The 25,832-nt window shown below is 42.7% G+C and overlaps 1 protein-coding gene across 3 annotated transcripts in view; it reads left to right on the top strand.

Moving 5' to 3' along the window:
• The first annotated feature begins 341 nt into the window (after nt 1-341).
• Nucleotides 342-25,832, top strand: part of ndst3 (N-deacetylase/N-sulfotransferase (heparan glucosaminyl) 3) — a 51,558-nt gene continuing 26,067 nt past the window's right edge. The window contains exons 1-7 of one of the 3 annotated variants that reach the window (XM_040024206.1): nt 342-783; nt 2,326-2,417; nt 2,525-3,826; nt 12,537-12,624; nt 14,890-15,044; nt 16,322-16,507; nt 24,496-24,624. In XM_040024206.1, the coding sequence (XP_039880140.1) occupies nt 2,828-3,826; nt 12,537-12,624; nt 14,890-15,044; nt 16,322-16,507; nt 24,496-24,624 (1,557 nt within the window). In that variant the 5' untranslated portion in view covers nt 342-783; nt 2,326-2,417; nt 2,525-2,827. The remainder of the gene's footprint in view (nt 784-2,325; nt 2,418-2,524; nt 3,827-12,536; nt 12,625-14,889; nt 15,045-16,321; nt 16,508-24,495; nt 24,625-25,832) is intronic. The other 2 variants (XM_040024205.1, XM_040024207.1) reach the window with 2 other exon arrangements.

The raw sequence follows: 25,832 nt of genomic DNA, 5'->3' as shown, positions 1-25,832 counted from the left end.
ATTATAAGACATTTCCCGGCACTGGTCATATTCTTTGTGACGCGAACCTGGCTGCAGTCTAAAGCGTTACTCCTTTCTTCTTATTCTTTCATCCTTGAGTACTATAACTTGTCCGATGAGAGCGAGAGAGAGTCGGTAAAAGCGCGCCATTAACTTGCACCGGTGCGTATCGGTGTGTGACATCCCTCATCCAACTAACACCAACTAAAGGGCCGTTGAGCTTTTACCGGGTCCGTGATCGCTGATGCCCGAGAAAAAGGCTGTTTGTGTCAATCAAACCGAGCCCCAACCCACCCCTCCTTCCTCTTCTATCTCCCACCTCCCTCTCTCTCTCTCTCTCTCCCTCCCTAGCTCACCTCCACTCGTGTAGGCGCTCTTAAACCGCGGCGTTTACGCGCGGCAGCCAGTCGTTTACGGGCACCTCCTGCGTCTACGGATATCTACCAGCTAATCTCCACCTTAATAAGCTGAGATAAAGGGACAAGTGAGCATAGCTCGCACCGAGAGAAGAGACAGCGGGGGGAGGGAGAGTAAGAGAGAGCGAAGAATGATGAAAGAGGGGAGGAGAGCGGATCATTCCGGCTGGCCGCCCCTACTGCTCTAGTGGAGGGGAGAGAGGGAGAGAGAGGGAGAGAAGGAGAGAGAGATGGCACAACGCCTCAGCATCCGAAACACACGGGAGTGGTGCGCCACCGACACCGGAGCTCTGGACTCATCCGAAGCAGCGTCGCACACTCGCCGCTCCCCTCTCCCCGCACGGCGGTGCCTCGTGGTCGGTTAAAGGTAAGTGGGCGAATCGGTTCTTTAGATAAAGTCCAGCGTGAGAAAGCGGATTGGAAAACTCTTTTATTGCCTGCTGTTAAGTTTGAGTTAGCCTTTTTTCATTCGATCTGCCTGAATCTGTGGTGCGTGCCACCTGCTTTTTTTTTTTTTTAAGAGGTATTGTTGTCTCCGTGGGTCCAACAGACGGAAGACTAAATTTGTGTTTTTTCTCCCACCCTCTTCAGCCTTCCTAATATAGGTAGAAGAACTACATTGTTAATCTAAAGCTTCTTTTTTGTCTTTCGGATTTTAAAGAAAGGTCGCAGATAAAAAATATCATCAGTTATAAACCATCAACAGTTATTTTGTGACAAACACCAAAATTTCCTTTTTTTTTTAGCTAAAAACTGCAGTTTTGAAAAATTCAAAGCTGCACAAACTTTTTGTTTCATATTAAAATTGACAAAATGTGCAAAGCAAGAGCTGTTTCCTATTCTGTTTTTCTTACTAACGACAACAGCGCTTTAAGTTATTAAAAAAGGGGCGAAAACTTCCACATGAGGCGTCCAACTGTCCATGTTAATCCAATTCCAGCGCCCTCCTGTGGTTCCAACAGTGGGGCACATGCATGCATAGAGTAACAGGTTCAATCAGCTCAACCATGCTGTTGAGAAACTCACCTGTCCCTAAGTCATAGGCGCTTCTTTATCCGCCTCTTACGCTCTGTTTCTAAGAGTATCCTCCGCATTTTTCACGCGGGTGTAACTTTTGAACACATTTATCAGAGCTACTACTCCTAATTCAAGTCCCAGTTAGGATGACATATATTTTTTTCAAGTAAATCACACAACTATCTTCTTCATGTTGGCGTAGAGATAAAAAGAATACATTTTCACATCATCCCTGTTTCATTTTCTGGTGTTATATTTAAAGCCCCATTCCTCTGCGACCTTCTTGTTTCTCGTGTTCACTAAAAGCAAGGAAGACAGAAGGGTGGAGAACATGAGGAAAGACTATTGATATTCAAAGAGACAGAAGGAGAGAAGAAGAAGGGTGCAAAATGACAGAACTTGGATTGGAGGATGGGGGGGAGAAAGAGTAAGAGATGCTGTGGGATCTTTTTCTCTCCCTGGCTCCCGGCAAATACATTAAGATGCTAATCCTGGTCTTTTTTGTCTCTTTCTATAATTCATTGCATTTTTTTTCCCTTCTCTGCTCTTTTTCTCTGTCTCTCTTATTCTTACGCTCTTCTCCCGCTCTTCATTTCCTCTGTACTGTCATGGACTCCCCCCAGATTAGTGCTCCTGGCAAAAGGATTCCGACTCTAATTTTGTGGTATTTCAGATGATTAGCCTCAGAAATAGGACAGAGGTGCACAGAGTTTGGCGCAATTAGATGTATTCTCAGTGGAACTTTATAGGAGTGATTAGTTGAGCCCATATCCACCTCCCTGCACAGCCATATTAACACACAACCAGCTGTTGTTTATTCGCGGGGATTGACTTTTGTGTTGTGTCTGTGCTTTTTTAACTGTGATGTTATTTGTGTGTGTGTGTGTGCCAGAGGTTGGCTAAGCCCTAAGGATGCGAGTTGTTTTCAATCAGCACAGTAGTTACCAGCTGTGCCCTCACATTCCCCAGGGTGGCACAACCAAGGTACACACACACCCGCAAGCAGGCACGCAGAGAACTAATGCATACTATTCAACCTTGCCCGGCAAATTCACTCTTTCTTCTTTTCTCCTTGTCCCCTTTCCCTGCAGATATTAATCATCGCCCACCTCCATCTGCGCACGTGATTCCACTACGAGGACTGGGAGTCGAGCACCTCGGCTACTTTGCTTCAATCAAGACCTTTGTTCCCTGACATCCGGCACAGCTCCCTTATCCGACTGCCATGGTGACATGACACACACCTGAGTGGCTTTGTGGGTTTGCTCCTGTCTCACGCCTAGTCAATCGCTCAGGTTTCCAGAAACGCTCTGTCTCCTGGATTCGCTCGCTAGACTTCAACAAACTACAAAAGACGTCACTTCTTCCTACGCACGACCCCTCAACAGGTTGCAATGACTGTGGCCGTCCGATTCCGCCGCCATTTACGAAGGCTCTTGCTCTTATTGGCCTCCTGCTGTCTCGTCTCCCTGCTCCTCTCTGCCTATTTTCTCTTTACGAACTCCTCCCCTTCCATGCAGCTCGGACAATCCCCTGAGCCCGCCTGCTCCCAGCCGCTCTCCATGTCCCCGTATCGTCAGCTCCCGTACCCCTACCCTCCCAACCCTCCTCACACACATGTCTACACTGACCAAGTAGTTTTGGTGCTGGTGGAGTCCCAGTACTCCCAGCTTGGCCAAGACATTGTAGCTATACTGGAGTCGGCACATTTCCAGTTCCGTATGGAGATTGCTTCAGGAAAGGGCGACCTTCCGCCACTTACAGAAAAGGGCCGTGGACGATTTTCGCTCATCATTTATGAGAATCTGTTAAAGTATGCAAATGCAGACACGTGGAACAGACAGCTGTTGCATCAGTACTGTACTGAGTATAGAGTGGGCATCATCGGTTTCTATCGCTCCACGGAAAACTCCCCATCTACTCTCAAACTGCGAGGACTACCGCTGGTGCTTAGGACCAACCAGGCGCTTTGGGACTGTTGTGTGGTCTCTAGTTCACCTCTTCTCCACCTTACCAAACCCGGGACAGATCGAGGACCTTTACCCGGTGAAGACTGGACTTCATTCTCCTCTAATCACTCCACATACCAGGCGGTGCTGCACGCACGGGCTAAGGAGGGTGGAGGCGCAGGCAGCGGTGATAATTCAGGGCCTGGGTTCAGTCAAGGCCTCCAGGCCACAGTGGTACAGGACATGGGACTATACGATGGGGTGAGGAGAGTGCTTTTTGGCCAGGGACTGGCCTACTGGCTCCACAGACTCATCCTGGTGGATGCCATTTCCTACCTCACAGACAGGAAGCTTACTTTGGGTCTGGACCGGCACATACTGGTGGATATAGATGACATTTTTGTGGGGAAAGAAGGGACACGCATGAATGCCAAGGATGTGAAGGTATGATGGTGCTGGGGCATGCGTGTGTGTGAGAGATAATGTGAATTAGAGAGCGAAAGATAGGGATAAGGAGGATGAATTCATGTCGGGTCAGTTGAGTTGGATTAGATTTTTCATTCTGGTATCAACTTCTAAAAACAGTAATTGATGGCAGTGCAGCGGTGGAGATAAGGAGGTTTTTCCGATTGCACTGTAAGTCACCTCAGCAGAAGATTGTTCCAGGAGAGTATTTTAGAGGATTTTTTTTTTTTTAGCTCGGGCATGAGTGCTCTGAGGAGATATTTGGAGGAGCTTTTGTATGTGTGTAAGGCCCCTGTGTGTTTGTTGTATCAAGTGCATATTTGTTGGGGTACAACGAGAGGGTATTCTCAAATGGAGATTTAGCCAAAAGGGGCCATTTAAAGGAACAAAGATGTGGTGTGAAAGGGGGAAACAGGAGGGGTAAGAGAGAGAGGGGGAGAGAGAGAAAGAGAGGTAGTGAATGAGCCAGTCAAAAGATGAATGGCATTTATTCCTATTTCCCACGTTCCTCCTCTTAGGAAAACTAAAGGAGAGTCAGCCATGCAGCCTGCCTCTCAGGACAGCTATTGTTTCAAAACACACGCTTGCATGAACAAACACACACATACACACACGCACACACACACATATATATATATATATATATGCAGATAAAGAGCCGTGAACCTAAGTGATGTATGCGTGGCAAAGTAAAATATTTCCAAAGACTTAAAATCTTGAGTGAATGTAATATTTATGAGAGAAAAAGTATTTCATGTTTGCTGGAGGGTGGATAAATCTCCCCAGCAGGAGGAATTTTGTTTGAAATCATTGGTCACATTCTCCCAGTGCGTTCTCGCTCCGAGAGGTTCAAGCAAAATAAATTGTGTTTTGGGGGGTTTTCATGTATAGCAGTGTGTCGGTCCGTGCGACTGTCGGAGGTGTTTGTGTGTGCGTGTCGGGGGAGGACTCTAAGGAAGGTGAGATTTTTGCTGTTATGTGGTTACGTGCACGAGCTAAGAAGAGAAGAGTTTGCTCATCCCCCTGCAGTCACAGGATATATATACGTGATATAGAAATGTGTGTGTGTGTGGTTGGTTGCTTCCTGAATTACTGCTTTAGATTAGAATGTCACTTTCACCTGTCCTGTCAGGCACTGACAAAAAAATGAGGCACCTGTCCGTGGCGGAAATTTGGGCCGGAGATGAGAGGAATGGAGAGGGCTGAAAAAGCAGGAATGCAGTGTGCGGCGAAGTGGAGAGGAATTCCACCCTTGAATATAAAAAAGGTGCTTCTATCCAAAAAGGATAAAAGAGTGCATATTCACACACGGTCACACACATGTACCTCCACGCAGCGACGCGGGCACACTCTCGCACACATTGCTGAGCGCATTTGCGCGTTCACAAAATGAACACACAAATGCTCCCTAGTTGGAGTTTTCATTTTAAGTCTGCCTGACTCTTCAGCTTTGTAGCATAAATATACATGAGGATGAACCAGTGCCATAACAGAAGGGCAGGGAGATGCGCACGGAGTAAGCGATGGAGAGGAGGAGATGGATAGATAGAGAGAGATAGGATCAGGAAAAAAAAGGGAGGGATGCCATTTGAAACACATTACCTCCATATTTCGACTCGTCTCTCTATACTTCAGGATAGTTGGCAATTGCAGACAGGAAAGCTCAAGGAAAAGATCAAAAAGGAAAATAGTTTGAGGGCGGGAGGGGGGAGGTAGAGAAAGTTAGAGCGCTCAAGGGAAGAGCTAGAAGCTAACTTTGCATTTTCAGAGAAACAAAATGCTGAAGGGAAATGAGAAATCAGAAGGGAGGAAGTAAGGGAGCAGGAATATGATGATTTGTAGCAGCTGTCCCCTCAGAGATGGACAGCCTCGGGTGAAGTTGTCAGATTACAGTATGAGTAAGGCAACTTACCACATGCACCAGCAGCCACAACATTAAAACCACTGACAAATAAGCGAATAACTTTAATCACGTCGTCACAATGCCGTGTTTTTGCTGGGAAACCTTGGGTGTTGACATTCAGCAGCAGCGGCCTACCCCAGCGGGGGTAAAGTGCGCACTGCAAAAAGTGGTCCAGTTGAAAAATGACAAAAAAGAAAAAACACAAAGGTGTTGAGCCAGCCAGCAAAAATCGACTGAGCATCTGCAGAATGAGCCAGAACAATCTCGACTGACAGAGGCAAACCTGCTCTTATGTGTTGAAGCCGCTTTTTTGGAGGCAATATTAGGTGATGTTAGGGCTTTAACATTCATAATGATGTGATCCACCCATTCATTTCCCCTGTTTTCTGCTACGTCTGTCACGGTGCAGAGACTGAGTAGTAAAAGCTGTTGCTTAGATTTCAGATGGGCTCTTAAAAACAAGCCCGTCCCTTCGAGCAGGATGTCACTGAAAAGCTGTTGAATGGGATGACTCATATTAGATGACCCTGTGCGTAATATACATCTGGCTTTGTGTGAAGGTGACAGCTGAAAAAGATGAAAACTAGCAGAATTCGGCAAAATCATTTTAATCACAAAAGCGAGCTGTCTGCCAAGGTCTGATGGAGATAGCTTTATGGAGTAAAATATGTAAATTGTTGTTGATTCAATTTGGGTCAGAAGTGACCGACTGATGACTGTGATGATATTAGAGGACGTTTTTATCTCCCGTAATCAAGCGGCTCGAAGGTCTGTCCAAGCATTTTTTTTGTCATATTTCATAATGGTTTCATTCAACCATGTGACATCTGACATATGATATGAAAAAATAAATGAAAGATACCACAATAACTACTTTTGAAGGACAAATACAATCCTCCCCGGTGCTTTGAAGGCAGCTTATGTTCAACATCGCAGCAAAGTATGTAACACGGAATGTTATCGATCAATTAGTGGAACAAGATGTTTGCAGGAGCAGTGCTCGAAATCCCTTTTTACCTCTGCAGAGCCAACAGTCTCATGTTCTCTCCGAGAGGAGACTGGAGTGAGACAGAGAGAGAGAGACCAATTAAAATGCCACCCTCCTTCTCTCTGCACTCGTCATTAGTCTCACCCCACGAGTTCATCTGGTGACAAACAATACCTACACACCCCCCCCTCCTTTCTGTCTGCATACACACTTACACACACAGCTGTATTTCCTCTATTAAAATGATTCACAGGGAGGCACCCCACGGATGACATTTCTCAAAATGAGGAATGATGCCAGTCAAAAGCTCCCATCAATGATACTTGTGCCAGTGGTTGTGTTTTTTAATTCATGCGTGTAGGTTTTCTCCTCTCCTCCGCCTCAGAGTGGTCCTGAGGGAGGTGTCAGATCCTCATCTTCAGATCTGTCTTTATCACCTCCACCTTTCCACCCTTCCACCTCCTCCTCCTCCACACACCTTCCTCTTCGCCTGAGTCATTGATCACTATCTCTGGCCTATCTGTATTCCTCTCTAAGCCTCTCTCTCGACTCCCTTCTCGTACTCTTCCTCTCCAAGGTGTTTTCTGTAGTGGCATCATCAAGTTTAGAAGAAACACTAGTGTAAACATGCATCTTGCTTGTGGATTCAGATGCCATGACATGCACACTCTTTCAGAACACGGGGCTGCAGTCATCTGAAAAAGATTTTTTTGGATTGTTGTGATTTGCACGGTTGCCTCATGCCAACACAGAACTTTTCTGTGTTGTATAACCTCTCCCCTCATATTCTTATGCGTATATATTCAATTGTCCAGCGCTAGAAATGTCATCATATCTTAGGAAACTGCCCACAGTTTGCCATTTTTTATGTACCCCCAGTCCACATCTTGCACTTGTAAGAAACAAATAGTTGAGTAAATAAGATTAAATTGTGTTTACGGAAACAGAACCAGGCAATTCTTTTTTGCCATTTTCATGATTTTTTTTCAATTTAGCGAGTCAAATAGTTGCCACTTTCATGTGGCCTAATAAACCGTAAAGTACCATTTTGTCTGTAAGATTGAATAGAAGGCCCGGTTTTTGCAGCGTTCCCTGACACAGGGCCGAAAACAATATGCGGCACGCCAGTTTGAAATAAATGTCTGAGCTAAAGTCTTTTATTTTAAAATATCCTTATAATCGCTTTGATTTAACCTTAAATTGAAAACAAAAATGGCATTACACAAAATGAGCAATATACAGATTTCAGTGAAGGTTTTTGGCTTAGTTGTCTCTAATTTATTGTGCAATCCAATTTCTAGTTAATCTTTAGACCCAATTAAGTATGATGCACATTTGCAACTTAAGTCAATCAAACTAAGCTCTTTCCATATCCGTTTGCCAGTTTGCGAAATGCTGTTACGTAACTAATGAATTAAAAAAGACATAAACAGTGGATGAAAGATTAAACAACAACAACAAAATCAGTGCAGAGCCAAGGAGATTCGAGAAAGAGGATTGATTAGGGTCTTTTGTTACAACAGGCACACAAAGCTCTTTGTTTTTGTCTGTGCTACAATCATTTAAAGCACGTACCCTTTAGGTAAATGACAACATTGCAGGTGGGAAAGAAGAAAAAGAAATTATATAGAGGATGCCAGAGGAGAGCGGGATAATGCTTCCAGCATGATGCATCCTGACATCTGCTCTCACTCATCCCCCCGATCAGGGCGAGAGAAATGATCACAGCCAACCCTGCAGAGAACTTTTACAGATATGCTATTAGGGAAATGAATTTGCAAGATTAAATTGTCTTTATTTAATTATTTTTTAAGACCAGTCACCAGTGTTGTAAAGAGTACTGCAAAGAAAGCATTTACCTATTAAAAAAAACATATATGCATATATATCTTTATAACTCGTTTGGTTTAATTAACAGTTGTTGTCAGTGCTCTAGTTTTACTCCAATTAAACTCTAAGAATGTGGCCGCGGGCCATTATTTTCTCCCACAAAATGAGGCAGGTTTTGCAGTCACTGCAATCACTGAAACTCAAACTCCTTGAGGGGCTGCCAAGTAGAATTTAGCGTGAGTATGGCGATGCCAAAGCAATCACAAGTACCTTAGAAACGTAAATGCAAGTGAATAGATGATTTAGTAAAAATGCTTCAATATAATAGGCTACACTGACTTGAATCTGACAAGTGAGCGTGGAAGTGGAATAGGGACGGGAAGAGTGAGCGAAGGGAAGGCTGGCATTAACTAGTGCGGTTTTCTTTCTGCTCATCAAATAGAAATGCCTGACCCAGTTAAATCTGCTGGTCTAGTGTTAACATTACACACACATACAGTGTAGGCACAAAGCACTCATGTAGATGAATCAAGAACTTTGACCCGCTTCGTTTTCGCAGAGGAATTAAAACTCGATAAGTGTTCCTCTCTTGTTTGTTGTTTCTCTCGCCTTTGAATTTACTTGTGTGTTAAAAAAAAATTCGACTTAAAATAAGTTATTTTATAATTGCTCTTATTATTTTAGATATCCCAGTGAGCCTTAGAGCTGTGGAAAGGAAAAGGAACGGGAGAAAAAGAAGCAGTGCAAATGCAAGAATGACAGAATGGGGATATGGTGAAGAGGTGGTTGCTGTAAAGGGTTTTTGAAAGGCAGTGAGTGCCAGCTGTCCAGATGCCTGTCTACCATCTGTTTGAACTCCAACATCTAGCTGGCAACTCTTCCTCCACACACACATGAAAGTACACGCGCCGACGCACACTACCGCTCGCACATACACAGAAACAACTGGCATCGCTTCTGACACTAGCAGTGTTAGGAAGTAGTGGGATTGGGCACAGAAATTAGGGCTATTGCTCGACCGCTAATCCCAGTGTGTGCATTTACCTTCATCGCTCGGATTGGAAGGATCTCTAGCGCCTTGTATAGTCCTGATAGTCCTGCCTCCCAACTCTCACTTTGCCTACCAGAGAGAATCACTTTTGGCCAATTTCAAAACTATTCTCAGGATCCAGCAGACACTCGGGCTCTGTTTTTTTCAGCTCCGCTAAGAAAACCAGCACAAGGAGACATCTCTGTCTCTCTGAGAGGCAGAATTAAAGGAAGGAAGTGAACTCCCTTTATTATTATTATTTTATATATTGCTCACCATCTACCCACGCTTCTCCCTGCTCATACCTGCACATACTTTAGTGGTTCATAAACTCTGAGAAGCTGGGTCTAATTTGAAAGCAGTAAACAGCAATCGTTCACCGAGCGCACTGGGTTCTTTTTTTTTGTTTGGTTTTTTCTGATTAGTGTTTGCTGTGTTTTGTTTTGCTTTGCTATCACCGAGGCATTAACAAAACACTCTGTCTTCTTTGTTTCTTTTCAGCTTACTTTATTAATTTCCCACCAAAATCTAGCTTTTGAATGGATTTGGAAAGCCACTCGAGAACTGACGCACGGTTGAGAACTCTGTCTCAGTTATTTTTTGCTGGTAAAGGTTTTTTGTAATTGCCAAGAGTTTTGAAAAGAAAAAAAGAAAAAACATCACCCTGTCAGTTGCTTCTCTGATGTTTACAATGTGAGAGTTGGCTCCTGAATAGCAGCTTCTTTGATGCAACAATTTGTCAACATCACATTGTCCCTTTCACAGCGCTTCATGTCAGAATAATCCTTTTCAGGAGGACTCAAATTAGAATCCCCAAAAAATGGAACATCAAAAAAAGAGTTTAAAAACACACTCTGTTTACAATTATGCTGCGACACAATAAAAGTGTGTGACGAGTCAGAAATGGGAGGAAAATATTTAGTGAGACACAGGTTTACCCTTATGCGGGTCTAATCTTTCAGAAGACCTGCGTGTAAAGGGTTTCAAAAGCAAAGGAGAAGAGCGATGAGCACTGGTGTTAGTGATTATCCAGCTCTGAAGTTTATCCTTCCACAGATAGGTTCCTTTTTACTTCCCTCTAGATAAGAGAAAACCGTGAGATCCTGAAGTATCTGCACACAAAACTGTCTTTGAGGTCTCTACAGAAGTAAAACACAAGACGAGGACTGGAAGACAGTCGGGTCATCACGCTTCAGTCTCTATCTCTTACCAGACATGACCCCTTCAGGCCTCCAGAGCAGAGGGATAGAGTCCCAAAAATCCATACGATGAAACAGAGATGCCATGATACTGGCTTTCATAGCCAAACATGCTAAAAGCAGCAAACATTTTCTTTGTGACTCTTCTGTTTCCTCTGTGGATGTTTGGTAACAGAATACAAATGAGACGTTCAAACTAATATACCGCACACTTGGACACACACCTACGCCGAGTCTCACAGTTATCTACACACGCGTTAATAATACATTTTGACCAAGTGCATCAGGCAGTGTAGATTGAGTTACGATGCAAAGCACTCAGCTACAAACTTAATTTAATTCTTAAGTCTTTCTATCCACACGTTGGCTCGCGTGTGCATGTGTGCGTAAGATATAGAGGATGTCATAGCAGAGTAGACAGGGGATCAGATTAGGGAGTTGTGCACATCTGTCAGCATGCAGCCATCTTCAGCACCATTAGATTAGAGTTAATGAAGACACTCCACGCATGTGTCTGTGTATCTGTTGGTTTGAGAGACACACTCGGGAGGAAATAAGAGAGGGGAAAACGGAGAGCGGGAGTGGGGAAGACTGCCTGGAACCAATTCCTTGCTCTCAGTTCAGCTGTGCTCAGGTCTCGTAAATCACGGAGGGTTCCTGGGGATCGATTAAAAGCGGCATGACAAAGATTGGTAGTGGAGATGTGGAGCTTATAGCCCAACGGAAAGACCCAGTAGACTGAGATATAAAGAGAATTACAAGAGTTTTATGTATAAACAAAATATTTGCGGGCTCAAATGGCGAGGAAGTGCAACGATAGCAAGAAGAGTGTGAGAGCGCGGGAGAGGGAGCAGGGGTAGAGGGCTATAGAAAGGGAGAGTGAGCGCTCTTTCCTCCATGGTGCTTTAGCCTTCCTTTCAAATTAGAGCAGGCCTGTCTCCTGAGAATGTGACATTTTCACGGAGCAAGCGAGAGAGAGATGGAGTTTGAGAGAAGGGTGGGAGGGGTGGAAGACAAATGGGGAAGGGGGGCAGAGAGGCAGCTGCAGGTTCTCACAAGTGGGAAGATGGAAAAATAGAAGGAGAAAGGGAGACAGAGAGAGGCAGCAGGGATATTCAGGGTTTCACTTGGTAATGTTAGGGATGGATGGAAACGGTGATCAGAAGGGAGGAGACTGTGTGTGTGTGTGTGTGTGTGTACTGGGGTGGGGGTATTAGTCCACCCTCCAGAGGCTACTAATGCACTGACCTTCATTAACTTGCATTACTGTCGGTGTGTGTGTGTGTGTGTGTGTGTGTGTGTGTGCGCAGAGTGTGCGACTCTCTTTAGTTAACACTCATTACAGAGTCTTTGTTTAAAGGCCAGTAAACTAATGAAGTCATTAAATAAGTGAGGAAAATCCTGATTCGAGCACTGAAACTAGAGATTGCAGAAACTTTAAGTACGGGAACGGAAGACTTGTGCATGTAGAAAACAAAAGAGGAGGCTCTAATAATGAGACACAGTGCAAGAGCACATTGGTGACTGCTTCCATTGAGCAGCCATAGTTTAAGTACTGACATGAGCACACGGCCATCCTGGCAGCTGTCGAAGGAACAAGTGCTCACTTAAATATACATCAAAGAAACACAAGATCTAAAATCAATTTGTATGTGTAGACTCGCTGGGGAGAAATAAACATATTGCTTTTATTTTGCATCTGTCTATCTGTCTGTCTGACTGTCTGTCTGTGTTTACAGGCTCTCCTTGATACTCAGAAGCAGCTTCGTTCTCAGATCTCCAACTTTACCTTTAATCTGGGCTTCTCTGGGAAGTTCTACCACACAGGTGGGTTTTCTCATGTTTTTCTATCTAAACTTTGCAAAATACTTTAAATATGATGAATACAAAAAATGATGTGTACATATTTAAGAGAATCAAATAAAATAGAATAGCATAGCCTTTATTGTCGTTGTACACGTACAATGAAATTGTGGGTGCTCCACACCAACTATTCCTCTCCCCAACCAACCGGTCGCGGCAGATGGCCGCTCCTCCCTGACCCTGTTTCCGCTGGAGGTTTTCTCCTGTTGAAAGGGAGTTTTTCCATACATGAATCAACATGACACAAATACATCTTTATAGTTTAATTAATATTCCACTAAGGTGACTCTAAGAAAGGGAAACTTATTGCAGAGAAGTATAAACTACACTGTTTTGGTACAGTTAGCAGCTGCAATGAACCAACGAATACAAACTCCTTCATCACCATTTTAGGACTTGGACACCAAATAATTTGGTATTTTTATGATAAGCCTTAGTGACTTTATAAAGTTTATAATGTGGAGTAACAAGTGTTCAGTCACAAAGAAATTTGAAACTTCAAATGAATGCAAAATGATGCATGTGTAACTATATGCATCAGAACACAGAAAACAATCTCAGAACATACCACCAAGTACTGTGTAGTCCACTAAAATCACACTTTATTAGGTACGCCTGTTGAACTACCCGCTAATGCAAATATCTAATCAACCAATCATATGTTAGTAACTCAAAGCATTTAGCCATGTAGACATGGTCAAGACAGCCTGCTGAAGTTCAAACTGAGCATCACAATATGGAAGAAAGACAACTGAATGTGGATCTCAGTGCTCCAGAACACCTTTGGGATGTAGTGGAAGGGGAAATTTGAATGAGCAGCTGACAGCATCACGCAGTTGCTGTCGTGTCAGCACGAAGAAAAATCTCTGAGGAATATTTCCAGCGCTTTCCTGAATCTATGACACAAACTATTCTTAAGGCAATAGAGGGTCCAACCCAGTACTAGCAAGGTGTAACTAATAAAGTGACCAGTGGGTGTATATGTATAGTATATCCTTGTGTCTAATTAGCAGTGACATGGCATGTAGCTGTGACTATTGAGAACATGTGTTTATTTTTGCGAGCACTGACAGTGTGTTGCTGGCCTTGCTCTTTCAAAAATATTTGAAATAAGTTTGAAGTGATTTGATTGAGAACACTAATGCAATACTGGACAGTATTCAGGAAAGTGAGAGATGAAGGGTACTGACACACAAAGGTACACACGGTTTTAACAAGCTGTGGCATTCAAATGAGAACTGCGTCGACACACTAACAAATACTTTTAGCGTTGAAATACAAATATCAGTGAAGCTCGTGTAAAATTACAGCAGTGTGCATAAAAATAATGAGAAAGCCTAATGTCGCTGGGGAAATGCGTTACTGATTTGGGAACTGCGCTAAGAACAGTGAGAATGACGTTTCTGGTGTGAGAGTTGCACCAAAGCGATTTAGAAAAACTGTAATTTTCGAAATTATGGCCATAGTTAGAGACCAACAATCAGAATATGCATTTGGGAATAGCTACCATATAATTTTCAAGTAGCTGGCATATGACGAATGCACCTCAGTTTCTTAGTTTGATCCACGTATGACAGGTCACACCTGTTTACAAAGCACCAGGATGGTGACAGGCTTTAGGATGGGACTAACCAACAGAACAGGGTAGCTACATCCATCCTTTACATACAGGAATAACGTGACCCACATGGTTCTAATTATAATTATAGTGTGCATATGTTATCACATCATCACTAAAACCAATATATGTTATTTAATAGCTTTAGATTTAAAGTTGCACAGTAACACATTTAACACATTTATGAGGTTATGACATACTGCATTGGATCCTCCGCTGCCTTCTGGCTCCAAGGACAGTGCTTATTGATTTTCTACTTAAATTGTCTAAATCTGCAGTAAGAGAATGAAGGTGTGGGATTCACTGGAAAAGAAAAATCGAGGTGAGGCCGAACATGATTATAATTAGAAGAAATCTGATGCAGACTAGAACACATCTCCATCGCATCTGTTATTGCTATGGCATCATCTCCATGGTATCGGACTACCATATTTAGCAACACAACCTTAAGACAATTGGGTTGCATAGTGATTCTTATCTAACCCTGCACCAGCAGGAAGCTATGGATAGCAGTCATTTGGACGTAATCTGAATCTGCCTGTTGTTGTAAGGTGCTTAATGCTTTATTTCTCCTTTTGCCCTGTTCTGTTTGTGTGTTTTTGTGAGCGTAGGCACAGCAGAGGAGGACGAGGGAGACGATCTGCTACTGAAGTATGTAGATGAGTTCTGGTGGTTCCCCCACATGTGGAGCCACATGCAGCCTCACCTCTTCCACAATGAGTCCTCACTGCTGGAGCAGATGGTCCTCAACAAAGAGTTTGCTCTGGTGAGATGGATGGGCAAGCACGCACACATATTTCTTTCACCGTCTCTGTCAGTGTGGTTTTCGTCTTGTGGGTCCTTGATCATACGAATTTTCCAAGACTGCACTTTTTTCAAGGGCATCTATGTTGACGTGTGGGGCTGAAAATGAAGCCACTGCAAAACTGCAGTTCCTTGCGTGGCCACATGAGGCTGGCTTCAAAAGCGAGTCCGTGCCCAAAGATTATTCCCGTGATAAACAGCCACTTTCGGTCCCTATAGATAATTTCCCTTTTTATGCCAACTTTGCGGGGAATTACATTTTTATAAGTCACCAGTTTGAATTGTTTTCATGCTTAAAATCATGCAATAATATAGGTGTGTCTGGATTTAATAAATTGGAGTCATTAAAAAGTGTATTGGAGGTTTTGGTGCCTTTTTCATATTGCGATTTGACATCAAACACGATAACATATGCCATATAAACTGTGCTATTTTATGTTTGATGATATATTTACAAATGTTTGGGGAGATTACACTTCCTGCTAAACAAATTAGTTGCATATGGGCATGTTTTAACAGACTGAGACTTGGTTGGGGCGCAGCAGCGAAGGAACAATTTTGCTTCCGACAGACAAATAAAATGTAATATCCCTGCTGGGAATGATGCACTTATTTTAAAAGACACCTGAGTCCTATTTAATGTCTCCTGGTTAATCTGAAGCCCTCAAGGTTGAGTGCTTTTTGTTGCTCTGCACTGCTTTATTTTGTCTGCTTTGTTAGTACCTGTGTGTATGTGTTTGTGTTTGCGTGAGCGAGCAAAAGATGATTTGTATGACCGTGCTGGAATTCGTTGTCACACACACGACACAACGAGGAGGGGTTGGTTCATGCTGTTGAAGGTGAGCGTGAACATAAAGTCTGATCACTAGCCTCTGCTGTACACACACACATGCACACTTCACTCCTTCATCCCCTTTGGCCGCCGATGCTTAGCTTTGACAGTGTGTGTAGGTGTGTGTCAGAGCAAAGGACAACACCATCAGTCTTCGGGATGCACCCGGCAACCATCCACCCTCACACACACACACACATGCTCGTACAAACTATATATTTTTTTTAATTTCCAACCCGAAGGCCAGCATCATAACAAACACGGTACAAGGCACGTGCTTCATCTGCAAGGTCAGGCTGTTTATGTGCTACAAAGTCCTTTGTTTGGGAGCTGCAAGCATGCCATTATTTCTTTGTTTATGTGTATAACCCTCATTTTCCGTGTCTTTGCACGTCTCCTCTCTCCAGAACCACAACATCCCGGTGGATATGGGCTACGCTGTGGCCCCTCACCACTCGGGTGTCTACCCGGTCCACCTGCAGCTGTATGAGGCTTGGAAACGTGTGTGGAACATTCGGGTCACCAGCACTGAAGAGTACCCCCACCTCAAACCTGCCCGCTACCGTAAGGGCTTCATCCACAACAGCATAATGGTGAGGAGATGACGCAGGCGATCAGATTCACATTCAGCACATACATGCAAATGCATCCCTCCTTGCTCGTGTGGATAAATACACATTGATTAATTGACATATTGCTGCAAATGCATGAAAACCAATTAGGCTCTTCCCATCTACCTGTTAGATATTTATAGCTGAACATGCCTCGTTTTGTGTGCAGCTAAATGCCAACCCCCTCGCTCCAAAAAACAGGCTGTCAAATATCTCATTTCAAAACATGTTTTTTTTTCCTGAAAACATATTTCAGATTATTTCATTATTTTGTATTTTCCCTGCTGTTTCTTTCTCTCTTTTTTTTTTTTTTTGCTATTTTCATCTTCTCTCAGGCTAGAAGTAGTAGTCATTAAGCTTGTTGTTGCACAGCTCTGTGTTGTGGCGGGTTCCTCTTTGATAGAAGTCAGAGCTGGTGCCGTGTGCAGACATGTTTTTAATAAAACACTTTGGCCTGGCAGACAATGCATAGATGTGCATTTTCTAGTGCTGTGTGACGCTGCCGATTTTGGTATCGATCCGATACTAAGTAAACATGGGGCCAGGATGGCCAATAACGATACTTTTAACTTATAAAGGCAAGTTATCTAGAGGAGATCAGTGTGTCATAACTTTTGCGATGAATCATCATCAATTTGGAAATTCTGAACATATTTTAATGACCACTAAATTACTGTGATTTTTAATTTCAACAAAAGTACAACAAAACAAATCAAACACATCTTTCAGTTTTTCGTGTATTTTTTAAACTGTAAATGTAAATGTGCCCGTCTCTAAAGGAATTTGGTTCGTGTAATAGTCTATAAATAAAACAGATGTGACAGTCAACACAAAAAGGTTCAGATATTTTTCATAGAGCACATTAGAGGTATAGTTTTCATCTTTCAAAAAGTAATTAATTTAACACAATTCAGTTAGAGTTACAACAAAGTATCGATCATATCGTGCTAGCATAGATCCAATACCAGTATTGGTGTCGGTACTATCGATATTTCGATTGATCTGCCCACCTCTAGCATATTCTGACAAAAGCTGGTGAGTCAGGTTGGCCAGATAAAATGATGACTCTTCTCTGAAGACGTTATTCTGTGGGACTGACTCTAGCACTCAAGGCACATTAACAAGTGTCCTTCCCTGCAGATGAAAAAAAATAAAAAAAATAAATATTAGATCTCTGACTGCAATTAAAACAACGGATTCTAAATTTGTGGAGCAGCTGAACTTAAAAAAAGCTTAAATCTGTTTGAATGTTTTGCTTTGTGGCTCTGTTCTTTTATCCTGCTTTGAAAAAACCCGCACGACTCCCGTCTGTGTTTAAATAAGTCTTTGCTGAATAGTAAATTGCGTGATGATTGTTTCTTGCGGCCCCCTAAACAAAAAATCAATGATGCTGTGCATGGTGTGTAACCTCTCTGTGTACGCAGAGGTGTATGTGATATGAATTCTTTGACCTTGTCTCACCGCATGCTCAGCTTCACGTTAATTTTAATGGCTTCCCAGTGCAGTCGACGGGCTGGGCTTTTCTTTAGGTTTATTTTCTATATGTGCAGGATGTACCGCAGACTAAAAAGGTTTGGTAATGAGAGCATTTTTAGCACTTTTATGCTCCAATAAATAATTCATCAGTCGCCATTTGAGACGACAATAGAATAAAACTTTTGTCACCCATTTCACCTAAGCAAATTGCCTTCATCCCTCCCCCTGCCTCCCCCTCTTTTCTTCATTCACTTGTCAGTCAGGCTCTTTGTCAGTGTGCACAACAGTTCCCCTATTGACAAAAGAACCAATCACATCTGACACCAAAATTACCGGTCCGTGTTGTTCTGTCATATAAGGGTCTCGAACAAACAATTTGAACAGACAGCTATGTCAATTTTCTAATCAGTCCCTGAAGTCTACTTTTATTTTCTCATGACAGCATCATAAAAGACATCGACGTAATCCTACTTCCTCTCATTACAATGGCACGCTCACTTTTTGACAGGCTATAATAAGTTATTGTGCGTGATCAATAGTAAGGATTTATGAAAACTTATGGATCAATGAATTCAATAAAGAGAAAAGCAAAACACGAGGGGGAAAAAAGCGGATACATACCTGTTAAACAATTTTACGAAACAACACATCGCAAAGAAAGATGGAAAAGAAGAAAAGCCACAAATAAAATTGTTTGTGTTTTATGTCAGAAGAACTTGAAAAGCTGCTGACAGAAAAACTGAAACAATTTCAGATGCTCAGAAACAAAACAAAGAGATTTCCGTGCTTACAGCTGACAGGAGTGATATCGCTGTCCAAGCATTGCCTTTGAAACACTTGTTCCTTTTGTCTTTCAAACCTAAGTGAAGGCTGTAATGACACACTTTTGAATAGTGAAACAAACTTGTTTTGTGTTTTCTCAGTTGGAAATATTCATCCACATTGACAGTGGGCAAGGACATATGCAAATTAGATATATTCAGCTGAGCTCAGGCAGGAAATGAAGGGACTGATTTCCTGATCGTGTTGCTTCCACAAAATCAGACCGCGGACCGATGGACTCGCCCGTCACTGCTAAGTACAGACTCTGCATTTACATGTTGGAGGAAATGGTATTTAAAAAAAACATGTGGTGACATTGCCTCCGGCATCCTACACTAAACGCAGGTCTGTGAATCAGAATAATCTGCCACTGGTGATCTACGAGGTAACCCAAACATGCTGTGACTAAATCACTCCTATAGAAGCCTTCAAAACAATGCACATTAATCGTATAATATATATAAAAAAGCTCAATTTAACCTCATTAACACTGTGTTTAAAGGAAGTAGTATTATTGGATGTCTTAAAATGTTCATTTTGATGAACTTGCCCAGCTTTTGGTTTTTGGAAAAACACAGTTTAAAAAATTAATCTCACCTCGAGGTGAATTTATTAGCTGTGCTGAAGCTTTTTTTCATAATGTAAAGTACTTGCATTTACATAGCGCTTTTCTAGCCCTACACCCCACTCAAAGCACTGCAGACTACAAGTCTTTTATCCACAGAAGACTATTCTGTGCATTTAAAGCACTTCCATGGCCATACCTCACGTCCATCCAATCAGCCAGTTTGCCTAACATGCATGTCTTTGGGAGTGTGGGAGGATGCTGGAGTACCCGGAGGTAACCTACTGTACTGGAGGAACATCAAAGCTCCTCACAGAAAGGCTACAGCCTGGGCTCAAACCGCTGCCCCGCCACGCCACCCATGCACCCGTGCCATACGAGCTTCATCAAGATCTTTATTAAGATCAAGTGATGTGACTGAAAGCTACACGAGAGCTACTTAGGCGACATTACTGTGGTGGCATCAAACTGTGTTTAAAGTGTAACCAGTGTGTTGAAAAGGCCCATCTCTCGCTCCAAGACATTGCACGCTACACTGACTAAATAGCAAAGGGAGGCCAGAAAAAAAAAACAAAATCAGAGCATAGCTCACGGAGGCAGAACAGTTTTTCTGAGAGGCAGCTTGTGTGGTGGTTCATGTGTGTATAAATGTGCACCTCCACGCAAGTTAAAAATGAAGTTTCGAATGAGCTCACCATAAATTAGCTGATGAACTTTAAGATTCTGATGCTTCATCTCGCTTCCCGACCTATTGTCTTGCTATTCTGGGACATCACTCACATCCTTCCCGTTGTCTTTACCTTTCACATTTTTCACTTCCAATTTTTCCCGCAATTTCTGTCGATTAATCTCTTTCTCCTCTGCCACTCGCTCCATCTTTGTTTGTTCCGAGGAGGACAGGAAGTTGTCTTAAGGCTGTAAAATTGGCGTGCGCGTGTGTCTCTGTCAGCAGATTGAGAGCCACCCACTGGACCCACAGTATCAGAACAAATCACACTGAGATATGGGGCTGTGCTACGTGTGTGTGTCTGCGTGTTTGTGTGTATGCATGCGCGTGCAGTTGTGCAAACATGCATACTTGTGTGTGTGTGTGTATTTCTTTTTAAAATGTACTATATCAGTTTGAGCTATAGCTCTGTGGATAATTGGTTTGGTGAAATAGTGCTGAGTGTCTGTGGCTCTGGTGGCCTTCTCTCTCACTCTCTCCGGTTCCATCTCTCTTTCTCTCTCTCCCTCTTTCTCTTTTTGACTCTGCAGTGTTTTATAGATAAACCAATATCTGTGCTTCCAGCCTTTTACTCTCTATTTCACTCAGAGAAGTGCTTCACAAGAAGTTAATGCACTTATTTTGAAAGACCCTTTCTCTTGTCTTGTCTTGTCTTGTCTTGTCTTGTCTTGTCTTGTCTTGTCTTGTCTTGTCTTCTCTTCTCTTCTCTTCTCTTCTCTTCATTTAATCATTTAATGGACTAATTAAAAGACATTTAGTTTATCAACCATTAAAACCCTCGATCTGGCAACCTCTCATTTTCCCCCATTGTTCCATATCTCCGCAGGAAAATTATTTAAATTAACAGAAATAATGTTTGTTTGCATGAACAGTCTAACTTCTAGTACTTCTTTTGGGGGTGAAAAAAAAGTCTTTACTCAGTTCAGTTTTCTGACGTTTTGGACCAATTTTTGTATGTAGGTTCCTAGCTACACAGTTTGCACAGGGTGTGGGGGTGGGGTGTTTTTATTATGTATTTTTATGGCCAAAGGTGCACAGTGCACCTGCTTGAGGTGGGATTAAAAGTAATCTGTTATCATCTCCTCCTGCTTCAGTAAACAGCAAGTTACCAAAATACCAAACAGGTGCAGGTGAGGTAAAAAAAACTGAACAGTGCCTGAGGAAGATTTAACTAATCACCAATGCCTTGTGCTGCACACCTGCATGAAAACAAGGTCTCTGTTGCTTTGGTGAAGACATCTCGGCTGGATAGCACTTTAGGACACACAGCTCAAGCGCACTTGATGCAGGGGTGGTGTGTCTTTTGACACCATTAATTGGGCTCTGATAAACCTTTTTCACAGTCGGCATGTTGACTTGTCATTACAAGGAAAGTAAAGGTAGAGCTAAAAACCTAATAATAATAATGGCTCTATTATGGCTACGTTCCAGTTAGCCAGCACGGACAATACCAAAGGGCCTGGAAGTGGAACACCTCAATTGAATAAAACCATTAGTAATTACGCCTTTCCTTTTAATCCTACGCCAAGTCAAAGCGCTAGTTGTGAATAAGGTCTGTTGAACTGCGCAAGACTGTGACTTGAGCCATCTGCAGCTGTACGCAGTTAACAATGCCATATGCTGTGTGACACATCAGAATGACCTGCTCAGATGTCTGCATTTTCTGTTTGGATAACGCCACACAGACACACAGCTGCACATTTAATCTTATCATCATTTAATCTTTACATCTGTCATCCGAGTCATTGCTGTTATTTTTTACGCCATCTTTGTACCTGGTTTGTTTGTATGTTGAATTTGAAACGGATGAGTGATCGGTAGTTTAAAAAAGAAGCTCACATAGGACCAGCTGTTGTAGCTTTTTGATTTCAAATCATTGCATCACGTTGGTTTCATATGCCTCTTAAATGGGAATTCCCTCACTTTAACAAGGTGTGATCACAGGAATATTGAGATCACACCATATTACAAAAATATATATATATATAAAGTGCTTTACGGTTTGAAATTGGATAAACTGCTTAAAGTGATGTCATATGAAGATTACAAGTCTGAAAATGAAAACCAGGTCACCAGATGTCTGTAGCTTGCTCCTCATCTGTGCTTGAAGCCAGAGGCTCAAGGCTACATTAGCCTCTACAAAAAATCAGAACTATTTTGCTGTCACTTTTTTCTGATGCTCTGTGAAAACTGTAAACCCAAATTCACCCATTAGTTATTATTATAGTGGTCAGAGTGAATTCAACATTTTGTAGGTTTTTTTAACATCAATATAGCCTAAATGCTGCACTAAAGGTATCCAAAACTTCATTGAGAAAAGGTTCACACAACATCTCCACCCAAGATTTGCATGCAAACCTGGAAGTTTTCTATACATTGATTTGGGCGAGTACCCTCCGAAAATATGTATTTAGCACAAAAATGCATTTATTTATTTTTGACCAGCATTGTTGTGCCATGTTTTCATGGTGCAGTGTTAGTTATATACAGTGGGGCAAAAAAGTATTTAGTCAGCCACCGATTGTGCAAGTTCCCCCACCTAAAATGATGACAGAGGTCAGTAATTTGCACCAGAGGTACACTTCAACTGTGAGAGACAGAATGTGAAAAAAAAATCCATGAATCCACATGGTAGGATTTGTAAAGAATTTATTCGTAAATCAGGGTGGAAAATAAGTATTTGGTCAATAACAAAAATACAACTCAATACTTTGTAACATAACCTTTGTTGGCAATAACAGAGGTCAAACGTTTACTATAGGTCTTTACCAGGTTTGCACACACAGTAGCTGGTATTTTGGCCCATTCCTCCATGCAGATCTTCTCGAGAGCAGTGATGTTTTGGGGCTGTCGCCGAGCAACACGGACTTTCAACTCCCGCCACAGATTTTCTATGGGGTTGAGGTCTGGAGACTGGCTAGGCCACTCCAGGACTTTCAAATGCTTCTTACGGAGCCACTCCTTTGTTGCCCGGGCGGTGTGTTTTGGATCATTGTCATGTTGGAAGACCCAGCCTCATTTCATCTTCAAAGTTCTCACTGATGGAAGGAGGTTTTGGCTCAAAATCTCACGATACATGGCCCCATTCATTCTGTCCTTAACACGGATCAGTCGTCCTGTCCCCTTGGCAGAAAAACAGCCCCATAGCATGATGTTTCCACCCCCATGCTTCACAGTAGGTATGGTGTTCTTGGGATGCAACTCAGTATTCTTCTTCCTCCAAACACGACGAGTTGAGTTTATACCAAAAAGTTCTACTTTGGTTTCATCTGACCACATGACATTCTCCCAATCCTCTGCTGTATCATCCATGTGCTCTCTGGCAAACTTCAGACGGGCCTGGACATGCACTGGCTTCAGCAGCGGAACACGTCTGGCACTGCGGGATTTGATTCCCTGCCGTTGTAGTGTGTTACTGATGGTGACCTTTGTTACTTTGGTCCCAGCTCTCTGCAGGTCATTCACCAGGTCCCCCCGTGTGGTTCTGGGATCTTTGCTCACCGTTCTCATGATCATTTTGACCCCACGGGATGAGATCTTGCGTGGAGCCCCAGATCGAGGGAGATTATCAGTGGTCTTGTATGTCTTCCATTTTCTGATGATTGCTCCCACAGTTGATTTTTTCACACCAAGCTGCTTGCCTATTGTAGATTCACTCTTCCCAGTCTGGTGCAGGTCTACAATACTTTTCCTGGTGTCCTTCAAAAGCTCTTTGGTCTTGGCCATGGCGGAGTTTGGAGTCTAACTGTTTGAGGCTGTGGACAGGTGTCTTTTACACAGATGATGAGTTCAAACAGGTGACATTCATACAGGTAACGAGTGGGGGACAGAAAAGCTTCTTACAGAAGATGTTACAGGTCTGTGAGAGCCAGAGATTTTCGTTGTTTGAGGTGACCAAATACTTATTTTCCACCCTAATTTACGAATAAATTCTTTACAAATCCTACCATGTGGATTCATGGATTTTTCTTTCACATTCTGTCTCTCACAGTTGAAGTGCACCTCTGGTGCAAATTACTGACCTCTGTCATCATTTTAGGTGGGGGAACTTGCACAATCGGTGGCTGACTAAATACTTTTTTGCCCCACTGTAATTAACAGAATGACCCAAGTAGTGTCAGAGTTTCTTTATTTTGCCAGTAAACTGACTTACACATACATCCAGTTCTCAACATAAAAACCACTGAAAAAGGAGCTGGGAATACTGAACGAGTGAATAATTTTGGTCACAGCCCAGGAGTCTAACAAGGCTAGAGATGTCCCAATGCCATTATTATTGCCATGAATGAGTGCTGGATAATGATATTTGTCTTATTTATTCGCACTTTTGACTTAAAATGAAAATATATCATATGTCTGTGTCTGTGTTTTTGTGTGTAGGTGCTGCCTCGCCAAACGTGTGGCTTGTTTACTCACACCATCTACTATAAGGAATACCCCGGAGGACCAAAAGAACTGGACAAAAGCATCCGTGGGGGAGAGCTGTTTCTCACCGTGCTGCTCAACCCAGTGAGTCAGAGAAAACACGCCCACAATCAAACACACAACTTCTCATGCAAATGGATATAGGGAGGGAAAGACAGCACTTTAGTTAGGTTTTTTTTTTTCACCTTATAGAACCAACAGGGCTTCCTGCTCTCGCTCTAAAGGTAGCTTCCTCTCTGTCTGGTTCATTCTGTTTTATTTTTGCTGTGTGTGTCTGTCTGTCTCTGTTCCTGTCAGGGGCTGCTTCTCACTGTGGAGCTGTGTTCATCTCCCCACTTTAAATTAGGTCTCACCACAGGGGGGTTGCTGTCTCACACACACACACACACACGGGCGTGCATGCACGCACACTCCGCACACGCATCCTCCCCCTCTCGCTTACCCCTGCTGTGTATGTCAGCTCAACTCGATTTTGCTTTGAATTAAGGAACAAAATTAGGTTTTGGTGGCAGTTAAGATACTCATCCATGTGCACATCCTCACGAGTGCACGCACTCACACAAGAGAAATTCACAGGAATTGTCCCCAAACAATCTCTTTCTCTCTCCGCCTGTGTCTCAAGCCACACGAGCGTGCATGTGCACAGACGCACACAGCGACGCTCATAGACCAGCAGTAGGCTCTACTGAAGTGTCAGGTAGGGGAGCGCTGAACTAGAGGAGCTGTCAGAACTCACCGAACATCAGAGAGTCAAGTGCGGCTCCGTACAACAACCCAATCTGCCTCTTTTTTTTCTGTCTCTGCACCGCTTTGTCTCCGTCTGTCTTTCTTTTTTCTTGCTCAGGTTTTCTTTCTTCTTTTCTTTTCTTTCCTTCTTTTTGTCTCATTTTCTCTGTTTTTCCTCAGTACTTCCCGTTTTCTTCTTTTAAGCACAAAGTCTGAAGTGTTTTAAAAGGAAATAATGCGCGACGTTTCCATTGCAATAATTGCTGCTCTGCTCTCAAATGACACTTAATAGGAATCAGTATGTATTGAGTTCTACATAATTTTTATAATTGCTTTGAATCAGGTAAGTCTCCAGCAAACATGAAGTGTTTTACATTTCCCCTTGCAGCAACAATAGCTTTCTAATAATAGACAAAACTAGGTGGTTGGCACGGAACAAATACTAGAGGGAGCACAATTTTTTCTGTCTAACCAGCATCGTGATTAGGGGCGCTGCTTGTTATGTATTGTTACGATGAGTGAGACAGATTGTATTAATACACTGAGTTAGCAGGAAAAGTGTAGCA

The sequence above is a fragment of the Simochromis diagramma genome, unplaced genomic scaffold, assembly GCF_900408965.1.
Source record: "Simochromis diagramma unplaced genomic scaffold, fSimDia1.1 OVJJ01000302.1, whole genome shotgun sequence".
Classification (NCBI taxonomy): domain Eukaryota; kingdom Metazoa; phylum Chordata; class Actinopteri; order Cichliformes; family Cichlidae; genus Simochromis; species Simochromis diagramma.
This window is presented reverse-complemented; position numbering and strand designations above follow the sequence as displayed.